Source organism: Lepisma saccharinum, chromosome 16 (genome assembly GCF_977018435.1).
Source record: "Lepisma saccharinum chromosome 16, izLepSacc3.1, whole genome shotgun sequence".
NCBI lineage: Eukaryota > Metazoa > Arthropoda > Insecta > Zygentoma > Lepismatidae > Lepisma > Lepisma saccharinum.
Window position 1 is genome coordinate 65,675,880 of NC_139244.1, and position 16,509 is coordinate 65,692,388.

Genomic DNA, 16,509 nt, shown 5'->3' on the forward strand with positions numbered 1-16,509 from the left:
GCCTTTGCCCCTCAAAAGCAATTTATACATAAATACGAGTTACGTTGCTTCAAAAAGCAATACTGGGAAACACTGGAACATCACCAGCAGAAGAAGTATAGTGCATGCTGAATTTAACTTATTATTAATTTATCATGCAATGAGCACAATTCATCTACAGGGTGGTCCAAATGCCCTGTTACCTCCAGGTGGTTATCACTAGGGAAAGCCTTTTAAGGTGCAAAATGATGGTCAAGAAAGGAAAAAAGAGGTTCTGAAAATGTTTACAAAAAGGTAAAAAAAAAAAGTGCTGACAAAATGTCTTTATTCAATGCTCTCTTTTTCTGCACCTTCTGTATATAATGTGACCGGAATGCATTGAGAACTGGTTCTGCTGAATAAGTTTTGTTGAAGTTTGCATTTTCTCTCGCAGGTTTTGCTACATTCTCCTTCGCTGAGTGACGCGCTAGGAAGAAGACGTCTCACACGAGAGATCTGCCTTCGTTTAAACCGAGTTGGAATGAATGTTTCGTGTGTCCAAATGTGCCGGGAGTTAGTGCGGTGTGTGGTGAGTTTTTTTTTCGGTGCCGTGTGGAGATCTGGAAGCCAGCTCTCCAGGAAGCCGTAAGTATTGAACTTTTATACACAATTTGCTTTATGCAATCTATCCTCAGAGTTTTCTCAAGCGGTGACTTTTTGGAACAGTCAGCAAACTGTCGACACCACAATGAAAAATAAACTTCGATATTATAATCGCAGACAATATATTTCAGCAAAATTACACACCTGTTTAGTGAAAATCAATCCCGAATGCCCCAAGAAGGGGACTCAAATCGGAAAACCCCCACACAGAATAAAACAAGAGAAAATGTTACCCCATCCTTCCAAATTGGCGGTCCGGTCTCCGATCAGTCTGGCCTCCACTCACAAACAGCAGTAGTTAATAAAAGACTGCGCTCCCAGGAAACATTAGAGGACTCAAGAAAGAAGAGAAACCAGCAGAAAGGGGGCGGCCCTCAGTCCACCCCCACCCTCCATATTTGCAAGGGCAAAGGGAAAGGATAAAAAAAGGTTAAGTGCTCCCCTGTGCATAGCACCATGCCATGAAGGTGTATAGGGGGTGTGGGGGTAACGCCCCACACTTTCTTGATCCGGTCGTGAGTGGGGGTGATGTGATCAGCATCACGCCCTGACCACCTTTACCCCCCAGGGTTTCCCCCAGGTACCCATGTTATTCAACGCTGGGTGGGCACCGGGGCCGCTTCCATTGTTAGAAAAGTTCCCGGATTTGAACCGGCTGGGGATCGAACCCGGGACCTTTAGCATGGTAGTCAGATGCGTTACCGACTGAGCCATTGCGGCCAACCAGGGAAAGGAATTGGATACAATGAACCCCATAATGGAAAATATTCCAGATACTGCGGATATACAGCTTGGGACTCTTCATTAAACTGTCAAAAGAGCTAAACCTGTTAATAACCAAAGATAGGAACATCGCATCAGAGAATAAGACATCTATTCTGGAAATAGTTGCTAAAATTTCTCAGGTACACCAACACACAGTGGCGGAGAACAAGTCTCTGAAAACAGTATGCGACATTCTGCAGAGCACTGCCAAAGCAGACTCCAAACCCTCCTACGCTCAAACACTGGCCCAACCGGCGGCAACAGAATCAGGGAAAACTGCACAAATACAGAACACAGTGCAGAAACCCAAGCACACTGTCTTCATATCAGATGAGAATCGAACAAAAGATTCAAAAAAGGTGCAGGAGGTATTTACAAAGGCAATTAACCCCCCAGGGATGGTATTAAAATAAAGCAAATGCGGACGACTAACAAAATGCTTATAGTGGAAACAGGGACCAAAGAAGAGGCAGAGAAGATAATAAATCATCGCGAACTTGCCAAACTCAACATCAGGGCCGAATTTCCTAAAAAGAGAAATCCGCTTCTCATTGTCTACGGTGTCCCTTCAAATAAAACCGAAACAGAACTTTATGAGGAGATTTTCTTGTTGAATTTAGAGAATCATATATCATGGGAGGACTACATCAAAAAGTTTAATCTCAGATTTAAAACAGGATCACGCAACAGGGCAAATTGTCATTGCGTATTCGAAGCTACCCCTGACATAAGAAAGATCCTACTAAAAACAGGCCAGGTTTTCATATCCTATATATCCTATTTCATGTCTATAAAAGACTACATTGCCGTGTCAAACTGCCATAAATGTGGAAATTTAGGACACGTAAGCTTGCGAGGGGCATACCAGAAATAAGTGCCCCAGGATCGAAGAACCAAAGAAGTGTATACCCTGCCTCAGAAGGAAAAAAGAATGTGACGGCAAAGACTGCCCCACATATAACATCCATTTACAAAGACTAATTGAAAGAACCGATTATGGACTATAAGACAACCTCCAAACAGTCATCCAGGGCCAGGAACAGGAAAACACCGAGCCGCGTTCGCCGTGATGCAGCAAGGGTGGCAGCATACAGAGAAAAAAAGATAAGAAAACGGAAACTAATCTTAGCTACTAAAGAAGAGAAACCAATTGACGACCTAATTATTAACCTGCTAAAATCGACAATACTTAACTCAGAACATTGCAATACTCACTGCAATAACAATCCATTATCAAATTTTTACCTAACCAACAATCAATCCACCCCTCCAGCGAGACTACCTTACCAAATAATTAGTCGAAACATTCCCAGGCTACCCATGAGCATTTTTAAAGTGCCTTGCCTTGCATTTTCCCCACGTAACCCACGTAACCCCCCATATGGCTCCCTGGAGTCATCCTACTCAGAAATATCACACAGTTATTCCCCAGTTTCCTCATCCACCCCGCCATCACCAGTTTGTGCCTCACCAGTCCATGAACCTAATACAAACAATCTTTTAACTCTGCTTATGACCCCACCTGATTCCCCATCGGAATCACCCGAGAGACCTCACACTATCTACTATCCTCCTAAACTCAAAAGGACTACTCCCTCCCCCCTCGCCAACAAACATCCTTGTGCAACTTCACCTGTAGCCCACCCCCTCAGAACTTCCGCGAACAAACCTTGTAAACACAACCTCTGCTGCAGAAAAGAACCTCAACCCCAACGCTCCTGAGTTCCAACCTTCCAGTAAATACCCTAACGCAAACAGACACTCCTAAACCCACCTAAACCGGAAGTCACTTTCAATAACACAAACCCAGATACAACATATAAAGATTTTGAAACGTCTTTACACCTCAGTCTGCTGGAACAGAAAGATAACCTGGCAACCACACTGAGACTAATAATCAGATATAAACATAAGAACGGCAGAAACATTACTTTTCCATACCCGGAGGCTATAGACAAAATAACTAGCGTCGAAGAACATACCAATTACGGAGAACGAACTATTTGAACTCCTTGAGAAAGTTTTCTCACGTAGGGAAGTGCCCTTCGAGCTGGAAGATATTTATGCTGACTTCGCAAGGGCATACGGAAGAGTCGCGTTTATCTACCATAAAGAATGGCCGCAATGTTACCAGATCGTCAGGCCTCCATGAACAGCAAATAAGAGTCTAACAGGCCAACCTCAATGGTGCAAAACTAGCTACGCAGGAAATATTCGAATTCGCAAATATAAATAAAATTGATATACTGTCCATACAAGAACCGTATACTATTAATAGTAAAATACCATACGTACCATCAGGAATAAAAGTATTACATGACAGCGAGAAAACATGACAGCGAGAAACCACAAGCTGCTATAATTTTAATGAACAAGAACATCATTCCAACCAAAATCGCTCAATTTTCGAACTCGCACATTAATTGTGTACAACTCTCCCTAGAGAACTTTACGTTCATCCTTATAAATAGTTTTGTCAATTCAGCATTAACCTCGAAATTTTTCTTGACAAGATAGGGGAAGCATGCGATGCCTATAACAACCACAATTACTGATAACTGCGGATGCGAACTCTTCCTCCCCTTGGTGGCACAGCGACACAACAGATCCTAACGGAGAGTTGATGGAAGATTTTATTGCGAGCCACAACCTCTCTGTTGAAAATGCTCCTGGAAATCCGCCAACGTACAGGGAAAGAGCAGGGGCCTCCAGCAATATAGACATCACTTTATCAAACAAGAAACTCTCAGAAAAAGTGCGAGAGTGGAAGGTCTTCAACATGGAAACCACGAGTGACCATGACATGATCACCTTCTGAACCCACAACCAATGCCGAAAATACGTACGACTGGAGAAAAACTAATCATAGGCTTCTTATGCAAGCAATAAATCTCCCACCACAGGTGGACTTTACAAAGACCATGCATGAATGGGCAAAATACGTGACAGAAGAACTAAAAAATGCAAGAGATCAATCAACCCCGAAAGTATCGTCCAACGGGAGACAATCTGGTAAGCTCTGGCCCAAAAAAATTAAAAACCTAAAGCAAGTCATGAAGAAAGCACGTAAGCTATACCAGAGGATGCGAATACACGCTCTGATGGTAATAAACTTAGATCTCTACAGGAGGGCCAAAAGCAGATACGAAGCCGAGCTGAAGAACTTTAAAACCAATAGCTGGAAATGTTTTGTCGAATCAAAATTAAAAAATGACAAATGGGGACTCCCCTATAGGGTTGCAATGGACGAGATAAAGATTGAAACTGGTTTTACAACTCTGTAGAAAGAAGACGGCACCTACACCAAGGGCCTGCAAGGCACAGTAGAATTGCTACTTAACACCCTACTTCCAGATGATAAAGTAAATGAAGATAACGATATCCATAAATACATCAGAAGTAGTTATAAAGAAAAAAACAACAACAGACCCCTTCTTCCCTTCAGCGTGGAGGAGGTCATAACTGTAATCACGGCCACAAGAAGCAAAAAATTGCCTGGTCCAGACAAAATTCCTGCCGAAATCATTAAAATGGCAACCCCGGCAATCGCCCCTTTCCTAACGTCTCTGTACAATCAATGTCTCATTGTTAAGGAATTTCCGAAAATTTGGAAGGAATCTGAACTTATTATTATTAAAAAAGATGGGAAAAAAGAGGAAACACACCCCAAGTCGTACACACCGATCTGTCTTATTAATATATTGGGAAACATATTCGAAAAATTACTGACTAAAAGACTCTTGGAATTCACAGCTATAACAAACAGCTCAGACACTCAATTTGGCTTCACAAAAGGCAGATCTACCAAAGAAGCTATAAACAATCTATTAAACACGATTGGCTTGGTTGATGAGAAATATGCAATGGCGGTGCTGGCAGATATATCGAGGGCTTTTGACAACCTCTGGTGGCCCAACCTCTTCCAAACTTCGCGGAACTTGGACTGTCCTGAGACACTGTACACTATCTTACTTCACTACCTCACCGACAGGAGAGTGTTTTTATCTCTTCCAGAAGGAAAAATCAACAAAGGGTGCCCACAGGGATTGGTCCTCGGTCCACACTTGTGGAATGCTAATTTCGAACCATGTCTAAAACTCATAAAGGGCCTACAGGTAGTACACAAGTGTATTGCGTATGCAGATGATAACTGGAAATTTCAGACGGGAGATTGAATCACGCACTTCTACTGCTCTTAATAGATTAACACAATGGTGTAACAAAGCCAAATTGGATCTTTCTGCGAATAAAACCAACTATGTTTTACTAAAAGGAAAATTAAGTTTTAACAGAAACCCTACAATTAAAAAAAAAAAAAAATTCCATCAAAAGAGTGAAGGAAGTAAAATATCTCGGAGTCACTCTTTACGAGGGGCTGCTTTTTAAGAGGCACATCGAAACCATTACCTCTAAAGCAGAACTAATAATGAACAAGGTGGCTACGATAGCCTCCAACAAATTCCATCTGCCACCCTCAACCTGGAAAACGTACTTGGTCTCCATTTATGACTCGATAGTATCGTATGGTGCATCTGCGTGGGCATCGACATCCCTGGGGAAATCGACATACGTGCATAAACTCAGATCGTCGCAGAGAAAGGTTCTGCTCAAGAACAACATCTACCGAAGCCTTGCTCACAGTAACGGACACCTTGCCGTTGGATTACCGAGATGCTAGGAAACTTCTACCGACCCAACATTGCGTGACATAAAGCAAAGAGTAAGAGAGGATTGGCAGAAGGAATGGAGCTCTTCCGAGAAGGGTAGGAGACTACCAGTTCATGCCGAACACGAACGAGCCTTTGGTGCGTAAAAACAAGGGGTTCTCAAAGGGCTTGATCCATTTTCTCACGGGCACTGCCCATACGGCACCCATCTTTTAAAAACGGAGAGACGAGACAACGATCTCTGCAGGTCCTGCACGACGGAATTCGACACCCCGGAGCACAAGGTATTTTTCTGCCAAGCTTAAGACGAAAGTATCATCGCAGCGAGGCGGGAACTTCCCCACACGGACGTCTACAATCTGCTAAGGTGTCCACATTTTGATAAACTAAATGCTCTGGCAGACACGGTGTCCGATGCGGAGCTGAAGATATTCATGCGAGACAATCGCCGGCGACCTTTTGCCCCCCTGCCCCACCCAGCTGCATTGTCGCCGCTGGACGAAGGAGACGGCCGAGAGAAGAATCCACCCAGCCCGCATGCCTGGGGAGCGACACAGGGACTACATGAGACGGACAGGATGGCGTTAGGAGGAACAAGCAGTATTAAGTAAACGATCTCAGCTCCATCCCCGGGGAGGACCAACAAATGCTAATGAAACAAATTTAAACAAAATTCCCAAAACAAAGAAACTGACATCCCGGGAGCTCCCTTCTGGAGATTTTTAATTTACTTAAGAAAGCTTATCTGATCAAATTAAATCAAATAAATGAATCACTGCTGGAAGCCAGTGGACTCCCTGGGAATTGAGCTAACGACTGAGATTAGAATTTAAGATTATAATTTAACAACAAATAACATATATATCTAATTTATAATTTATTATAGAGCTCTATGCAATATTTTAATTAACTATGTTCATTGCATTCAATTAACTTACACAAGTGCAACCTGCGTTGTAGGCTTAGGATGGTTTAACATACTTTCAGTATTCAATATATGTATCTTGTGTGAAAATATTAGTTACAAATTTGCAAAATTAGTTTTTGTTCTTCATGAAATGTTAAAATGCTCATATTTCCTGTACTTACGCATATGTTATTGCAATAGGGGAAGGTAACGCAGGGAAATGATAATTACATACTTTTCTTTCTTCTTTACATTATATAATATAACATAATTTTGTCATTATATATATCTCTCTCACAATATAATATTCACAAACAATATGGAAACTTGGTACTTTATTTTTCTTATGTAATATTAATATGTTTATATTTTCTGTACTTTACACATATATAATTTTAGCAGGTGAAGGTAATAAAGGGAAATCATATTTTTATTTTCATAAACATTTATTATATACTTTTACTCCCTTTACATTGATTAAATAATTAAATAATAATGTAATAAAACAAAAAGTTCTTATAATTGAGTCATGTACGTTTTCCAAATTAAGTTATATGATGTTAATCTCATACTTGGAGCAAATTCAAATTATTTCAACACCGACTCTACCAGTTTAAAATAGTTAAATCTACAATATGATATCAGACTTGATTTCGTTGATATGACCCCAGGTAGTGAGACGGGCATGATAGGATGCCATTTTATTTTAATTACACGTTATCTTATTTTTGGCATTTCCAAAGAACTCTATGCAGGATACATAATGCACGGCCCTTAGAATAATGTGGAGATGCAACAACAATAAATAAAGCATCGTTCTTGGCACGGACATTGCTCCTTGTCGGTCGTGATTCCTTGTCCCCTCCCTGGAATGCAGACGCTGCACTCTTGCATCGACGTGTGCCAGATAAGCAGTTGTGCACGTGGCAGCAAAGACCCTAAAGAACAAGCGAGAAGGAAACCAATTTTCAAATACAAATCTCACACTCCAAAATTTTATTTTATCTCTTCTTCCTTACTGAATGAATAGCAATCACTGTGGGCGCAGGATGCAGCCTTCTTTTAGGTTCCCTGCTCTGGTATGGCAGACTGGGGTTCAGGACTTGTGAGTTGGGTTCTGTGAAAATAATCTTGTATATCAAACAGCTGTGGAATGCTGGAAAGGAATCCACTGCGACTCCGAGATTATGCATGCCTGTCTCACTGCCCAGGAAACGTTATCGAGAATGTTATTGAAGATGTTCTTCATGATTAGGGTGACCAGACATCCTCTTTTATCCGGACATGTCCTCCTTTTTAGGTGTCTGTCCGGCGTCCGGGCAGATTTTTTAGAAATCGGTAAATGTCCTCCTTTTTGGAAAGAGTATAGCATTGACCATAGCAAATGTACTGCGTACAGAATACTTCCACACATAATGATCATCATATCACTTGGGGTGCGTTAAGTATTCGAGCAATGCTCACCTAGCATCTGGGAGCCGAACACGATCACTTTCCCGACTGAGTCATTAGCAGGGTGCGGATTTATAGGCACTTAAAAAGGTACTATCTACTAAAAAAATGCATGAAAATAGACTCTCTAAAATTAAAAAAAAAAGATATTAGAATGGGTAATGAATGTGAACTTATTTCAATTTTCTTTTTACAATATACAGTTATACTGTATTAGCACATCAATTTATACATAAAAGTGCACTAGCAATTAACAAACTATTAATATTCTTTTGATCGAAATTCACATTTGTGGGGAATCATCAGTTAAAGTAATTCTCACAAAAAGAGCTTGTGCTAACGACTGTGCAGATTTGAACAAACAATGAAAAAACAATTTGCATCATTGTGACAAAAAAATGTAAACAGTGTTCTGGCACGATTAAGCGAAATAGGTACTAACACTCGAAATAGGCATTTATAGGTACTATAAAAATGCGTTTTCGGACTAGAAACACCACGAAACGAACATTAAACATTGAAGCCTGTGTTTTACTACAAATAAATAAAATAGGGAAAATTCCACACCCTAGTCATTAGTATTATTCTAACTCATTGCTTCGCCCTTTGAGACTGATGGAATGCACATAGTCTGTAAAAGTAAAGTGCTCCCCTGTGCCTTGCACCATGCCATGAAGACGTATAGGGCCCCACACTTCCTTGATTGCTGCCGCAGGTGGGGGTGATATGATCAGCACCAAGCCCCTGGCTGCCTTTACCCCCCAGAGTTTCCTCCAGGTATCCACTTTATACGACGCTGGGTGAGCGTCGGAGCCGCTTGAACAGGTAGAAAAAAATCCCGGATCTCCCCCGCCGAGAATTGAACTTCTCTCTCGCATGGTAGTCAGATGCCCTAATGACTGAGTCTGTACAGTTCCTTTTCCATTGATTGATTTGGTTTATTTTACTTCGCTTTTCTGCCACTTTGGGCTAATCGCGAAGATGGGTTTGAGCGATGATATGACAATTTTGATGAAGGGACGCTCACAAAGAACACCCATACCAAGCCCGGGATTAGAATCCAGGACCCCTGGCATTGTGGCACGGTGTGCTCGCTCCGCCACTGAGATCAGCCAGTTCCTTTTCGAGTTATACATAGGCGATAGAGAAACGCGTAGTGAGAATTTTGATTATTAAGTAATATTTACTTTCATGAAATAACGAAGCGAAAGTGTAAATTCAACAATGATCTTGCAAGAAAATATCCGGCTTTTAAAAGGATGGAAGAAACAAATATGAGGTGACTGTTACTTTCTCCTGCTGTTGAAAGAGTGCTAGAAATGTTCCTGGCATTAAAATCATATTTCTTGAAACAATCTAAACTACCTAAAATTTTAATTTGGTTTTCGGAAATAAGTTAAAATAAATCTTACTTGTTACATTTGCATTCACTTGTGGGAATATTTCATTCTAATATCCAAGAATTAGAAAAGGAGTAAAATTATGTGCTTCAAATTGTAGATATTCTTTGTCATTTGTTAAATAACAGATTAGGAGATTGCTTTCTTTGCTTAAAGGTAAGAGGAAGTTATTGAAAAGATCATCTGAAAAGTACAGATATTGGATAAAATAATGGAAACACGAGTCAGAAGTGGGACATATTTTCAATGTGCCTGGTAATACTGAGCACGGCGAAAATCAACCTTCTCTTGTTTGTTGCAGGTAGTATGACTCTGAACTGACAGTAGAGTGAGGCAGTGTGGTAGTGCACGTTGATCAGGTGTAGTGAGTGACCAGTATAGCCAACCTGACGGAGTTTGAAAGAGGTTGAATTGTTGGTGCCCGTTGCACTGGAGCATCTGTGAGCAAAACAGCGAAGTTATGCGGTGTAACACAAGGCACGGTCTCGAAAGTCATGACCGCATACATAGTGCACGGTGAAACAGGGTCTGCTAAGCACAATAGTGGTTGAAAGACGAAGCTGCAGGAAAGGGACCACCGGGCCTTGAAGCGTATTGTGACGTTGCAGAAGAAAACAATGGCCTCCAAAGTGACTACAGAACTTAATCAGTCCCTAAACACCCCGTGTCATGCAAAACAGTGAGGCGGGAACTGCATCAAATGGGTATCCATGGGCATGTTGCTATTGCCAAGTCCCTAATAACTGAGACGAGTTCTCGAAGGTGACGTGCATGATGCAATGACCACAAAACTTGGACGTTGAGGACTGGAAACATGTCATTTGGTCAGACTAGTCAACCTTTACCATCTTCCACATTACTGGACGCGTGTTTGTATGGCGAACACCCTCGGCAGCATACGATGTGGACTGTCACCGCCCGACTGTCAAACATGGTGGCGGCTTTATTATGGTCTGGGGCATTATATCATGGTATTCGACGGCCCCCTTGTCACATTACACAGTCGGGTCTCATAAGCAGTGTATAGAGAACTCTTGGGTAACCAGATCCACCTAATGGTGCAAACCTTATTTCCAAACCGGAATGCCATCTTCCAGGATGATAATGCCCCCATTCATACTGCTGGAACTGTTCAACAGTGGTTTCCAGAGCATGCTGATGAGGTTCAACATCTTCCCTGGCCCACCCAGTCCCCAGACCTGAACATCATCGAGCCTCTGTGGGCTGTTTTGGAATCTAGGGTTCGGCGTCGATTTCCACCTCCTTCGTCTCTACTTGAGCTGGAGGCTGTGCTGCATAAAGAATGGCTTCAAATTCCACTCACCACCATTCAGGACTTGTATCGGTGTATTCCGTAATGAATCCAAGTTGTATTGCATGCTAAAGGTGGCTAAAGATCGTATTAATACATGATGTTCCGACTTCCACAGGTGTTTCCATTATTTTGTCCAATACCTGTATATGTGAGCAAGGCATTCCCAAGTTTTTTAATATTGCTTAAATTGTGAGTAATGGCAAATGTAGTGCCATTTTTTGTGGTGTCCTCTTTTTTTTTTATGACTTTGTCCTCCTTTTTCGCCTCCTCTGTCCTCTTTCTTGAATGTATGTGTCTGGTCACCCTATTCATGATGTTGTTAAAAATATTATTATTAATATTGTTAATACTGTCCTACCATGTAAACATAAGAGTCGAAATTAGAAACAGTACAATAATGGAAAATGTTATATTCACACTATTCACAATTGTTTAAAAAAAAAAAAAAGTGTCCATGTAATGTAATGTCACTCACGAGGTTCATGTCCTCTGTTCTGGATTCCAGAACAGAAATAATATCACATAAAGTATTGTATACATCAATTATGTCATGTATATATTCCTTTGTATAGCATTACTATTTATTATTATACCTACTTTAAAATGCAATCAAATAATAATAAATAGAGAAAATAAAGTTGGGGGAACCGTCAAATTCAGAGCAACTGACGTCCTGGTATATTTTTAGGAACCAGGACAATAAGACCATACCCTCGAATGTATGCGGGAGGAGGCAGGCTTACTTCGGGGGTTCTCCCCCTTATTACATGTATTGAATAGTTGTAATACGTGTATATTGGTTGCTTATGGTTGGTAATTGTCTATAATTATATGATAATGCAAATTCAATATGTAACGTAATGTAAGAATGTAATAAAGGGAATTATTATTAGTCCAGCCAAGGGAAACGAAACTAGTTGAAAAGTTCGAATCCAAACGCGAGAGGGGAAGCAGGTAGAACACTCACCAAACCACTCTGTGACATTTTGCATGTATGGGTATGTGATGTCGCTTACAATTTGGGTGACTTTTGGACCCTGTTGCACATTCTACAAAACACACTCGATATAATAAACAATGCCACAAACCATTCAGTTACTACATTATCTTTATTATATTTATAATACTATGTACAATAATACTATTATTAGTGAATACTATCCTCCTGATTACTGTGTGTACATTTGTGCTAATTATAAGATTTACAAAGGAGATCAATTTAATTGAATGATAAAAAATAAAGTTACTGGTTTACAAACAAGTTTATCTACTAATGTGACATCATGAATACTTTGGTAATATATTCTGTTTGCTTATATAATATACGGATGGCTTTTTCCTTTCATTCTGTACACTTACATAATTCGTAAACATCTCTACGTATTTTGGTGGCAATGTTACTACATTTGAAACTTCATTGTTGTTTCCACAGCAGACCATTTCCACGGAACCAGGTTCCTGACCAAAGTGCAGTCACCCCTATTTTGCCAATGAACACGTCCAGTTGGCGCATGCGCACTTCCGTCCATGGTCTCAGTTAAGGCAGCCAGACTATAAATACGGCAAATTCCTTGACTTTCGAGGATTTCTAGACTGGTAGAGGGGAAAAAAAAACAACAGTGCAGTAGCTTCCAATTACTTTCTGCACACCACTCTCTCTTTTGCATCTCCAAAGATAAAAGGTGGCCCCACCTAGGTGAGGAGAGTGGATTTGACTATGTCCGATCCTCTGGATTTGGCCAAAATTCACCGCAGCAAGCCCTTGAGGATTTGGGTACAGGTTGAATATCACTTTCATCAGGGTTTTTCCCCAAACAACTTCAGGAAATCCCAATTAGCCTTTGCCCCTCAAAAGCAATTTATACATAAATACGAGTTACGTTGCTTCAAAAAGCAATACTGGGAAACACTGGAACATCACCAGCAGAAGAAGTATAGTGCATGTTGAATTTAACTTATTATTAATTTATCATGCAATGAGCACAATTCATCTACAGGGTGGTCCAAATGCCCTGTTACCTCCAGGTGGTTATCACTAGGGAAAGCCTTTTAAGGTGCAAAATGATGGTCAAGAAAGGAAAAAAGAGGTTCTGAAAATGTTTACAAAAAGGTGAAAAAAAAAGTGCTGACAAAATGTCTTTATTCAATGCTCTCTTTTTCTGCACCTTCTGTATATAATGTGACCAGAACGCATTGAGAACTGGTTCTGCTGAATAAGTTTTGTTGAAGTTTGTGTTTTCTCTCGCAGGTTTTGCTACATTATCTTGGGAACTATTTGGTCTCAAATACGATTTTATAGCTCTCTCTGCTCTACAAAATGAGATTATAGGATTTTATGTAGTTGCTCAAGAAGAGTGAAAATCATTTATTTTTCTGTCCAGTTTTTTAACAAAACATGAAAGAAAAGGAAGGAAACAGATGTTGAAGCATCAAAGAGAGGGTTTAAAGGGGATAAAGGTGCTAATCTCACAAAAAGGTGCAACATAGTGTGTTCATTTACTTGATATCATGTCCTGAAATATGTATTTCAAACGATCGATATGAAAACAGCTATATTTTTGGAAAGAACCTTAAAATCCATTCCCTAGTTATCACAGTTGAACTAATTATATTTGTTCTCTGCCTACAGACAGTTGACAAGTAACTATAGTGTAGATGAATAGTGAGCAGCAAGTGTATGGACACATGTATGTGCACAGACCAGTAAAACCATAAGAGCAGTGCAATATGACTCCACTGCAAGATTTAACAAAGAGGTCCAACCGAGACAGACACAGGACATGCAGACAAGTGAGGAAAATGGTGGAAGTCATACTGTCCTTCTGGATCGGCAACTTTGTAAATTGTTCTGCAGTGGGTGGCAAGAAATTCGGACCACCCTGTACATTGGAGAAGTCGTGTGTGCAAAGTAACTAGTAGTATTGAGTGATATCAACTAGATGGTATATCGTTATGATATTTTGGCAATATATATCATATCAGCAATATATTGTCATGATATTTAGGGATATATATTGTGTTGGTAATATATTGTGATATCAAATTTTCAATATCGTCCATCCCTAGTAACTAACATACAAATATGTTATATACATACTTCATTCTCCACAGAATCACTGGAAATTTCTAGTTGTCTTGGTGCTTTCTTCTTCCTCTTCCTTGTTTTTGGTTGTATCTGTGCTACATTAGGCATTTTCAATCTACTTCTTGTAATTCGTCCAGGAAATTCTGGTATTTCCACAGCAGGAGATTCTATATGAAGTACCGCATCATCTACTGAGCTACAAAAGAGGAAATAAAAGTCACATCAATATTATGTCAATATACTGTAATGAAAATAAATTCATTTGATAAAGACTTAGAATAAGGCATCATACAGAACTATGCAATATTCATGACATTGTCATTTAACTATTATCTCTTAATCAGGTTGGCACCATTGAAAAGAGCAATGTTGGAAATTTTTAATCCACTCATGCGCATGTGCAACATGGAGATAAGTCGTGCACATGTGCAGAAAAGTCACACCACGCTGTGAAGAGTGAGTCACAATGTGGACGGCTCAGCAAAAGGTTTTCTGGATGTTGTCGCTTGTGGAATGTAAATCTGTGATGCGTGTGCAGCACCTTTTTCGTCGTGACTACAACCTTCAACCGAGGACAGCTGCTCCAAGTTCCCTGTCAATTATGAAATGGGACAAACAACTTAGAGAGACTGGAAGTCTGCTGTCAAAAGCAGGTAAGTATGCCAAGCATAAAGTGTCAGAGGAGAACGTTGAACACATTCGAGAGGTGTTCCAAAAAAGTCCGTGCAAATCCATCAGACAAGCTAATGTACAACTAAACATCCCACCAACAACTGTGCGTACCGTGCTTCACAAAAGATTGCACCTATGGGCACACAAGATGCAACTCCATCAGAAGATTTTGCCGAATGACAGAAAAGTGCAACAAAAGTTTGCTATTGACATGTTAGAAAAAATTGACACTGACAATGCATTTCTCGAATCTGTTTGTTTTTCAGATGAGGCAACATTCAACATATCTGGTAAGGTGAATAGGCACAACTGCCGCATCTGAGGATCAGAAAATCCCTGGGTCGTCATTGAGTACGAGAGGGATTCACCTAAATGGAATGTTTGGTGTGGGGTTCTCCATAACAAAATCATTGGCCCTTTCTTTTTCTCTGAGCCCATGATCAATGGCAACACTTACCTTGATATGTTACAATTGTATGCTGTGCCTCAACTCCCTCACAGAATAATTTTCCAGCAAGATGGTGCTCACCCAACTATGCCAGAGAAGTTCGCAATTTTTTGAATGAGCAGTTTCCTGATGGATGGATTGGAAGATGATCAAATTTTCTTCCGTGGCCTCCAAGATCCCCAGACCTCACTCCATTTGACTGTTTTCTGTGGGGATTTGTTAAGGACCAAGTGTACTGTACACTGGTGCGGACTATCTTGCAGAATTACTTAACAGAATGTGTGCTGCAGTGAACAACGTAACACCTACAATGCTTCAAAACACATGGAGGGAGGTGGAATACCGACTGGATATTTGTCGTGCCACCAATAGAAGCCATGTTGAGGTTTATGGGACATAACTTTAAAATAAAAAATAATCCCACTTTCTTCCATCTGGATAATGAGTTTCATAAATAAAAATATCTATAAAGAATTTATGGCCATTTCTTTTATTATACATATAAGCCGAACACCCTGTATATATATTAAAAATATTTAATTTAAGATGCGAAAGTTTACATTGGCCACTTTACACACTTAGACTCGAAATACGTGCATCTACAAACACACATCTGAATTGATATGGGACATACCAATCTAAGAAAAAAATAATTAATTGTATAAGAATTCAAATTTACATAATGAACTTCAAGATATCTTATGTTGCAATAATCTTACGTCTGTCACATAGATTGTTCTGCAAAGGACACTAAAAAAGTAAATAGACAGAGAATTCTGATTTTATTTTCTATGCCGCTTTCTTTTCCTTCCTCGATAAAAGTAAAGCTAAACTGTGAAAAACTTATTTCAGAGCATTTATAAATATGCATAAATTCAATGGGATTTGGATTAATAAAAGTTGCAATTTTTCAAGTCTACACAAAAAAATTCGAGCAGAATTCATGGATAATTCCCAGAGGCAATAATTATAGCAGAATTTCCAGAATTCAAGGAATTACCAATGAGTAGCCACCCTGCTAATGTAAACATAAGTATTCCAAATGCAAGTGTATGTAGCAACTACGAAGGTTATAGTGTGTCAAGTCTCAAAAACAAATGGTCAAAAGTTACCAATTGAAAGAACCAATTTAATAACCAAAATTCATATAAGTTCTGCTAATAGTCAGTAAAGTATG

General features: G+C 39.9%; 1 protein-coding gene across 1 annotated transcript in view; it reads right to left on the bottom strand.

Annotated features, from left to right (window-relative positions):
• The window catches only part of LOC146000122 (DNA repair protein Rad60-like), a 62,383-nt gene that overhangs the window by 21,756 nt on the left and 24,118 nt on the right, over window positions 1-16,509 (bottom strand). The window contains exon 4 of the mRNA XM_083137470.1: window positions 14,225-14,408. Within this exon, the coding sequence (XP_082993596.1) occupies window positions 14,225-14,408 (184 nt within the window). The remainder of the gene's footprint in view (window positions 1-14,224; window positions 14,409-16,509) is intronic.